A 9,515-nucleotide genomic window follows, 5' to 3' on the forward strand; every position below is an offset into this window, starting at 1 on the left:
GGAGCAGAGTTCTCTGGCCCAGCAGCACCACTGCCCCTGCACTCCATTGTCCTGTGCAGAAGCAGCAGAGCCAGCCTGACTTCTCAGGCCTTGGCCTTAAGCAGCAAGGGCTGCTTTGTTGCCACAGAGCGCTCCCAACTTGGCCTGTGACTACAGCCAGGGAGGAAATGAGCTGGGGGAGAAGATGTCCGTGTCCATAAACCTTGTCCCTTCATGCTTCCTCACGTGGCAGTCAGTTAGATCTCGCTTCTCCTGAGAGACTGTAAATATGTGGGGTTTGTTCATTAACCAGTGCAGTGCCAAGATGGAATCTGTAACACACGTGATGGGAGCAGAGAAACCACACAGCTTTCATCAAACAAAGGACATGGCTGGGCTCTGGCAAGAGGAGCATAATGGCTTTTATTTTTTCCAGACAGGGACTGGAGCTCACTGGGGTTTTTTGGGCTCTTGCTTTGTTTTTGTTTTGCTCCAGCTTTTAAGGATGAGAATGTTGTGTCTGACGCGTGTCAGCGAGCAGAGGAGATTCACGAGCAGAGCTGGGCTCGTCTTGCTCCCCGGTGAGGAATAAAAGCATTGCCCGTCTCTCACTTCGGGAGGAGGAGGAGGGGCTGCGGGAAGTGCGAAGGCATTGTCAGGCTCGGGTCGGGCTGGAGCATCGCGGATTAGCCGGGTGTCACTCGGCAGCCTGCAGGCATCGCTGGGAAAGCCGCAGACAGAAATCAGAAATGTGCGTGCAGGGCTGGGGGCGAGGGCTGCCACGGCTTGTTTGGGTGCAGGGCTGCTCTCCACGTTTGTGATCTTTTGGGAAAGCAGTCAGGAAAATGGACTGAATAAAGAGCCCTTCCTTTATCAAGGAAGCAGAGAAAATGGCCACTTCTTCAGCCCTGTGTTGGAACTCTAAGTGATGCTGTTGTTAGAGCTGTTAAAAATTTAGATTAACAAGAATTGTGTCTACATTTAATTCCAATCTGGTACCTGCAAATCTGATTTTGCACCCAGGGAAGCTGTCAATGGAGCCACCAAACTGAAAGTGTGGTGCTGGTGGGGAGTGAAGATTCTTTGTTCTGTTTATTTCTTCATGGTTGCATCTGTTTTTGTTTTTTGAAGTCCGTAGGTTTATTTCAATATTTAGTGACTTTTTAGTTTATTTCACTTTTTTAGTCAGGCAGATAAAGCAGTGAGGGGGAAAATATGAGGCAAGGGGCTAAATTCAGAGTCACTTGGGCCACATACACAGCCTGTGACCACAAGGTGTAAAGGTGTTAATTTCCATTAATAAAAGCACATTGTATTGACCCATCACTTCCAAATTTCAGCTCAATCTCATCTGGAACTGCAGAGTGCAGTTCACCTAAAACAGGACACATGAGGTTAACAGAGTTATTATGTTTTAAAATTATTTCTCAATACCATTAGTCTTTTCCATGTATGACTGAGGAACAATGTTTTGTTCACTTCCAACCCAATCAGTTTCACAGCACAACAGCATCAATTTCCAGTACAGTTAAATTTATTCCAGTATGGTCCTGTGAAATGGTCTGACATGCTTTCAGCTAAATGCCAATTTGATGGGATGTGAAAACCACAGGAGTCAGGAAGAAGGTAATAGTCTGTGAGCAGCCCTTATCTGTCTTGCTACAAGGGCTTGGCTTCAAGGAGAACAAAACACAACACACTGAGGAACCTAAAGCAAGAAGGGGCTGGGCTGGGCTGGGCTGGGCTTCACAGGGAAGCAGAGGTTTTTGGTCTGGTTTGCCTGTGATTCTGTTAGATCAATGTTTGTCCCTTTGCTACCTTGTATGAGGTGGAAGGAACCAAAAAGAATCCTTCACTAAAGGAGGAGAGTGTGTGTGAAAGGGGAGCTTTATGTCTCTGAAAATTATAATAATGTAATCTACATCCTCTGGTTTGTAAGGAAACAATCTCAGAACTGAAGTTACCTCAGGCAGAGAGAGCAGCCAGTGGGATGAGCTGGAAACACGAGTTTGTTGCTCAGGTTTAGGGCTGCACTGAGTGTCACTGGGATGTCACAGATGTCACTGCAGAGATGTCTCATGCAGAGCACTGAGGTTTATTCTCCAAGTACCCTTTTAGGCACTGGATCACTTGTCTGTGCACAGGCTGTGGCTGCTTTTCATTTTGGTTCTTTCCAAATGTACAGCAACTCCTGTATGGTGATTGCAACCTCAGCAGTGCTACTTAGTCAGAATCACCAGCCACTATGATCTAATAAAAAAACTTTATTCTCTATAAAATGCATTTTAAATAAATAGCAATCTTTTGACTCTGAGCTCCTGGTAAAGTATCTTATATTAATGAACTTATAAATAGCAAGTGCCAGTTCTGTGCCAGTTCTAACAGCATGGAAAAGAACACATTGTGAAGCAAAACACCAGGTTTTTGTCCCTCAATTTTGTTGTTTGTTAAGTGAGTGCTTCTGAAAAAGATAATTTTGATTTCATTGTTCTTCAACTTAAATACAGCTGCCATTGAAGCCTTTGCTGTTATTTCATCACACACGCAGGAGAGCACCTGCAGGGACACATCCTTGGTGGCAGATGTGGGGCTGACCTGTTTCCACCTCTGGCTCTGGTGCCTGGGTATGAGATCCAGTAACATTTCTGTGCGTGCAATTCTGAAGGGCCATCCACAGCTCTTCTGTAAAATGAATCTGTTAGCAAAGTTTACTGAAAACAACACTAAAGGCCACATGGCTTCAGCTTTCTGAGAAAGTTTTGTCAACTAAGGAATTGCTCTGCAGCTCCCTGTGCTCCCCAGAAGCTTTGCAGAAGACCAAATGAAATTTTGGTTGGAGCATCAAAGACATCTAAATACACTTACATCTTGTTCTCATATTTTGGTTCTGCTGTGACTTGCACAGAAACACAGGTCTAACACTTTTATACAGAATTAAAATTGTTTAGACCTTTGTTATACTTTTGAAGTGATGTGATTTTGTTTGGAAGCATTTTCTGGTGTATGCAGAGTTTACTGACACTGTCCTGACCTTGGAGACGTGTGATATTTTACAGTGTGCAGTGGCATTTATGCACCCAGCCTGCCTTCAATAAATAGGTTAATTTCCACAAATTAAAGGCCAGGTTTCAAACATAACAAGGTGATACAATAATTCTGTAATGGTGTTTAGGATTCAAAACTGGGGCAGACGACTGGGCAGTCCTTTGTCAGCTGCAAATTCACAACTTCTATAAATTTTTTCATGTAAAATGTTTTGCGAAAAAAATAGTCAGGTTTGTAGTTTCACATAACACCAAAAACCCAAATATATGGGACAAATAATAACTGACACATTTATGATAAAGAAATTATATAAAATTTTAGATTATATTCTTTGCACATCCCAAGTTAGTGTCTATCAAAGTATCTCCTGAAGTAAAGGTACCTTAAATGATAGAATGTACAATACAAAACTTTAATGTCAGGCCAGAGGTAATATTCAGACATTAGAATAAGAGTCAGGAATGTCCAACTGTAGATGCTGGACAAAGAATTTATTTTGGTTTTTGAAATCAAACCATGCTCATCTGGATTTGGATTTCACTTCATACAAACATGCAATGGGTATGTGGTGCTTTGATTTATTAATATAACTCTTTAAAAGCCAGTGGAATTCCCCTTTTATTTGGCCTGAATTAATGTAATTTAATTGCTACTAAATGCCATATCAATCATTATTATACCTGTTTATATAAATCAGGCAAGAATAAGATCTTATGATCTTAAAATAAACTGAAGAACCACATACCACATGATTAAAATAAGCAAGAGATACAAACCTGGCAATGACAAGAAAGCACACTGAATTTAAATATTGTTCTTACAATTATCTTGGTTGTCCAAAGAACAGTGTACACAGGTTATGGTTAGTAGCTAAACTACAATTTAACTTCAATTTCCAGAGTCTGATTCCAAGTTATTCTTTATTCTGGTTTTTAAATAAAGTGTCTGAAGTTACTTCTGCTATGTGTTCTCCTTCTTGGGTAATCTTTCCAAAGGATATGACTCACTTCTCCATTATTTGTAAAGAGTATGGAAAAAAGTAAAATATTATTATTTTGTGGGCATTTGGAAATGGATGTAAAAAAAAAAAAGGTGGGATGTTGATCATTGTGAGTCATTTCTTGGGAAGAAGGGAAGAACAAACACTGGCTGCTGCCTTACTGCTGTGAAAGCCAAGGACTTAGTGCTGACTCAAGCAGTAGATATTGATGGCTGCAGAACACAAAGGAGATCCTGCAGCAGGGTTAAAGAGGAAAACCTTTCCCCTGTAAGTGATAAGAAGTTAGAGGGAGCTGCCTGTGTTGATCTCCTGGAGGCTCTTTTTTGCTTAAACAACCTTCTGGTGTGAACACCTTGGCCAGTTAGAATTACATCGTGCAAACATTTGCAGCAGCTCAATGAGTCTCCTCCTGGGTCCCCAGAAATCCTGGCAAACCTTCAGGTGCACAGTGAAGAGCAGGAGTGAACCCAGGGCACTGAGGGAGCTGCCCCAGTAACTCCAGAGCAATCACCTGCTGCCTCTGAGCATCCTTCCCTGGTTGGTGCAAATATTGCTATACACACAACTGAAGCCATAGAAATCCTTTGTAATCCATTTGCATACTGATCAACTAATGGAAAAGCCCTGTTTTGATACCAAAACTGATTTTTCAAAGTGACTCTGGGTCACTGTGGCCCTTGTGTACTTTATTTCTGTACTAGGAACTACTCACTCACTTATGTGTGTAACAGCACAAAATACCTGCAAAGCATAACCAACACAAAACTCAGTGTATTTTATGAGTATTTTATGAGTATAGGTTCTCATGGTGAAATAATTATTTTAATTTGCATTGTCATTCCAGTTTCCAATGAATATTTTTAAATTACGGTCTTATTAGTGCTAATAAAAATAGTATGTGCTCTGTGACCTTTATCTGAGTCTATTCATTGTTATTTCTAAGTTACAAGCAGAAGCTCTGAAGCAGAGTTAGCCTGGATGCCATAGATTCAATGAAGTAAAATGAAAATGTTCACACTTTACCAAAATGATTGTGAATTTTTAGAAAGAATAGAAATGCACAACAGTCCACTCCAGGATATTTTCTTAGGAATGCAGATGAATCTTTGTGCCTCTTTATTTCATAATGTCACTTAGAAGACTCACATGGTCACTTCATTCTAATGACAGATCCTTTGCAGCTTTGGACTTGATAATCGTGCTCAAGAGCCAGTGCTGGAACACCTGATCTCCAGCCAATAAATCCCTGGGTCGTTTTAGGTACTGGAGGAGATGGAAGCACCTAAAATCAAAGTAACATGCAAAACTGAATGATGAAAAGGTTTTTGGTTGAAGTTTCTGCAACACTGCCTTTTGTACTGTAGTATTCTAAAATCAACAGTCAAGTCATTGTTTACTAGTGTATGTTGGAATTTTTTTTTCTAAGTTTGGTTCAATACTAAGGGCTTTAATTGCTTAACATTATTAGAATTTTTGTATTATTATTATTATGTATGGAAAAAGCTCAAGCAGAAGATCATCATCATCATCATCTTTAAAACTAATTAACTTCAGTAAACAGGAGAAATAGTGTTTCCTCCTTGCTGTAATATATTTGGTAACAATGCAGCTATGGAATAATAATTTTAAATCCAAATGCCGAAGATATTACTGACCAAGCTGGCTTTTACATCAAGAACTACTTATTCATTCTACCTTCCTTCTACTCTAAAAGATGGGTGAGCAGCAAGTTAATCTGCAACTAATCTAGCTAAAAAGGAAACAAAACAAAAGCCAACAGACTCTGTTCAGTGACTGCTGTGCTTACTTTGGCTGAATCATCTCAATTGGGCACGTTCTATCATTTCAGCATCTGGGGACTTAGCACAGAAATACACAGCAAGAGAACAATGTTTCAGTTCTCTTGCCAGAGTTGCTTCACTTTGTTCTTTGGCCAAGATTAGAAAATGTTTATGATATTTAGGTGGAGCAGTTCCTCAGAAAAGATAATTTTTATGGCCAAAAGTGCCACCCACTGAGCAGGATAATGAAGGAAATCATGTCCCACTTTTGGTCTGGGGGAGGGGACTGCAGGAGCTTTTATTAGTCTAACCTAGAGAGAACAGATTTGACTGTTACCACAAGGTAAATGTGCAGAAAGACACTTCTGAAAAGGATGTATGAAACTTCACTCTGAATATGTAAAAGGTGACCTAAATCACAGCCAGCCCTTCTCTTCCTCCCAGTTCTGAGGTGAAATGGAAACTCAGTTCCACTGTGCACCAGGCTCTGCACACTTGGGGAGCAGCTGAAACCCGCAGGATTTGTTAATGCACCAACACCCCCACGGGGCTGGGACTCAACTGGAACTGCAACTGGCCTGACATTGGAGGTGTGGGACAAAACTGAGGAACAAGGAGCAGCACTGGCAGAAATGATGCCATTTCATTGCTTTGCCACACTCAGCACTAGCTCTTAATTCTTATTTTAATTTAATCTCAATAAAAGCTTTTACTACTTCCATACCTTATCTCCCCACCCTTGGAATCCTTTGAAAGAAAGCTAGTTCAGCAAGAAAGAACTTCCAATCTCCTTTATTTCCCTAATCTTCTCTAAGTGGACTAACCTTCCTTTTCATTAGCATATTCTGCTTCCCCTTCTGTAAGTTCCTCTCCCAATGTCACTGCTTTAGCTGCCTGTGGACTCACCCTATTCACTGGTGATCCTGACACACTGTATTTATAAATTAAACCATCAGTCACATTCTACTCTCCAGCTATTTGACAGCTTTAAGACCCTGAATATACATATAAATCATAGAAAACAAAATAATTATGACTTGGCTTATTAGAACTGGCTTCTTATTAATTTGTGGTACTGAAGAGGACAGTGGTATTGTCTCTGACAAAAAGCAGACTCTTAAATAAAGATAGAAAAATTACAACCATAACCAAAGGGCAATTCCTTGTCTTAAACAAATGCTTTTAAAGCATAGTTTGGCTTGCAAATGCAGTTTACTTTGACCTTTAGTTAAAGACCCCCCTCTATAAAACAACTGGTTTTCAGAGCTTGTGTGGTTTCTTAAAACAGATGTTGCTGTATTGCAATTTTCAAATCTAATTTTCTAACCTTAATGTATTTTTCCACAGGTGTCACAGGTCGAACCTGCAGGTGATCTGGAAGCTGTAGCTTGGGCTTTGCAGCTTCTTTCTTTTCAGGTCCAAGCAACTAAAACCAAAACATATTTAAAAACTGGACTCTTTAACTTTGGAAATATACTGTAATATGTGAAATCCACACCATTCCCCTCATTGTTGCAGATGAACTTCCTGTTCTTTCCACCTCAAGCAGGATTATTTATTTCAGTGCTTTGGAAATGACTGGACTTTTTTTTTTGTTTCAGAAGACATGCAAACTTCATTTTTAACTATGGAGGGGCTGTATCAATCCCGTTCTTTAGCAATGAAATACTGTGATTCCAAATGTAACATCATGTGCTACTGTATTCTAATATCTAAACATCACTGAGAAGAGACATCACTCCAAATATTTTCATTTGTTGTAGATTCCCCCACTGACAATTTAATTAGCTGGAACCTTTTCCCCTAGATTTTTAAAATACCATATGGAGAGACAAAGGGGAAATATTTTCCTGTCAGTGTGCATCTAGTACTTGTTAGCACTATTAGGAGTCATGCTTCTCAAGAGAAATCTATCAGAATATGCACAGCATATAAATTACCACTTGACATCTTTTATTCAGAAGAAAATGGAATATTTGAACCATTTCAAAAGTAGTGCAGTTGCTACCTTGGATGTCAGCGTAATAAAGCATACTCAGTACACTTCTGATCTTCTGTGCTCTCATAATTTTGTGTCCAGATAAATTTGCGCTCAAGTAGATTTCATGTGTTTTATGTATTTTATGTATGATAAGCCATATTACAGGCCATTCAATTTTACCTCTTCGAGAGGTGTTTTCAAAAATCCCCATTTCTCAGCCCATCTTTTTGCAGCATCTCTTTCATTTTCAACACGGTTTTTCCTGAAACCAATACAAAACATTTAAGATTACTTTGAAAACTTTCATTAAAAAAAACTCCCAACACGCCAACCCCAACTACCGATGTCACAAAGCACAGCACTTCAGCTGGAATCTTTGAACTTCCATCTCAAAGCAGTGCGTTTATATACAAATTATCATTATCTGACTCTGAGCTAATGAGAAAATACTTTCCAGAGGTTTGAAACGGGGTATGTGAAACAGTGAACACTGCATGGGAACACTGCACTGCTTTTAAATTACGTTAAGAAGCGGAGGAGGTTAGAAAGTAAGCACCAAAGATGCTTTCAAATATACTCTCATTTACTGTGTTGGTTGATGAGGTGCCCGGACCCCGCAGCCGGTGGGGGCAGGAGGGGTGCACTGGAGCCACCTCTAAATCTAAATGACTTTACACCAAGGCACGCTTCACCCAGCGCACACGCTCTTTAAACACACAAGAGAACTCTTCCAGCGCGGAGCTGCGGGCCGGGAGGGGAAGGAGGACAGCAGCGGCAGCAGAGCAGCGGTACTGCCGGCCCGGGCGGGCTGTTGTTACCAGTTGTTATCCTGGGCTATGTAGTTGATGGGCTCCATGGGGTCGGGCCCGCGCCGCCTCAGCCCCGCCGCGGCCGCTCGGGCGTTGCGGGGCAACGGCGGGAACTCGTGTGGGCGGGCACAAGATGGCGGGAGGGGCGGGAACATGTTCCATGGAATGTTGGGAGGTGCCCACACACCCACCGAAGGGAAGGATCCCCTTCTCTCGTCCTTTGGGAGCTCTCCCGTGGCACCACAGCCATGTCTCAAGGGGAAAAACCGAAGTAACTCCCACTCGCTGCTTTGTCGAGGGCCCTCAGGCGGGCACAAGATGGCGGCGGGGAGTCCCGGTGGGCGGAAGGGGCGGGAACTCGTGTGGGCGGCACAAGATGGCGGAGGGGCGGGCCTAAGGTAATGAGGGGGCGGGTCAAAACGCGTAATAAATTAATGTTGGGAAGTGCATATATAGTCATTGGGGGGAAGGATTGCCTTCTTTTGTCTTTTAGAACCTCTTAGTGGCACCACAGCCGTTTCTCAGGGGAAAAATAAGTAAAAAATTCCCAATCCATGCTTTCTTGAGGCCCCTCAGGAGGCCAGGGGAAGTGCTCAGTAATTTTTTTGGGGTGTCTTTAAATGAAAGGAAAAACATTTGGGTGAAGGTGGTTGAAAGCTTCTTTTTAATCGGCTGTCCTGTTCTCGGTTCCTCTTGCTACACACTTAAAATTGTTTTTTGATAATTTCATAGGGAAACAACACCAATCCTGTGATACGGTGTCTGTGGGTCTCTTTTTCTCGTAAATTTCCCTTACAAGCTACATGCCTATGTCAGAAGTTCTGAGATAGACCTCAACATACTTTATGGCTTCTGTGTGAGAACCCAGAATATACTTATAGCTTGTGAAGGGTTCGTTGTGTTCCAATATATTAATTTTT

General features: G+C 41.5%; 1 protein-coding gene across 2 annotated transcripts; it reads right to left on the reverse strand.

The window, feature by feature from the left end:
• Positions 1 to 3,207: 3,207 nt before the first annotated feature.
• CUNH20orf85 (chromosome unknown C20orf85 homolog) lies at positions 3,208 to 8,935 on the reverse strand. Of its 2 annotated transcripts, none has more exons than XM_031059110.1 (4): positions 8,787 to 8,935; positions 7,967 to 8,048; positions 7,133 to 7,231; positions 3,208 to 5,306 (listed from the first exon to the last, which is right to left on the reverse strand). In XM_031059110.1, exons 1-4 carry the CDS (start codon positions 8,843 to 8,845, stop codon positions 5,175 to 5,177), a joined length of 372 nt encoding a protein of 123 aa, XP_030914970.1. In that variant the 5' UTR covers positions 8,846 to 8,935; the 3' UTR covers positions 3,208 to 5,174. The 2 variants fall into 2 exon arrangements, with proteins under 2 accessions (XP_030914970.1, XP_005423726.1); XM_005423669.2 differs by lacking the exon at positions 8,787 to 8,935 and adding an exon at positions 8,605 to 8,688.
• Positions 8,936 to 9,515: the final 580 nt, after the last annotated feature.

This window comes from Geospiza fortis, unplaced genomic scaffold, assembly GCF_000277835.1.
Source record: "Geospiza fortis unplaced genomic scaffold, GeoFor_1.0 scaffold361, whole genome shotgun sequence".
In the NCBI taxonomy this organism is placed as follows: Eukaryota; Metazoa; Chordata; class Aves; order Passeriformes; family Thraupidae; genus Geospiza; species Geospiza fortis.

What these genes read in the sequence shown, in the direction of transcription:
- CUNH20orf85 (XM_031059110.1), bottom strand. Translation starts at nt 8,845, where the DNA reads ATGGCTGTGGTGCCACGGGAGAGCTCCCAAAGGACGAGAGAAGGGGAT. An exon ending in GAAGGGGATCCTTCCCTTCG is followed by an intron (nt 8,049 to 8,786) that starts GTGGGTGTGTGG and finishes TATTGGTTTCAG; the next exon opens with GAAAAACCGTGTTGAAAATG. An exon ending in TGAAAACACCTCTCGAAGAG is followed by an intron (nt 7,232 to 7,966) that starts GTAAAATTGAAT and finishes TTTTGGTTTTAG; the next exon opens with TTGCTTGGACCTGAAAAGAA.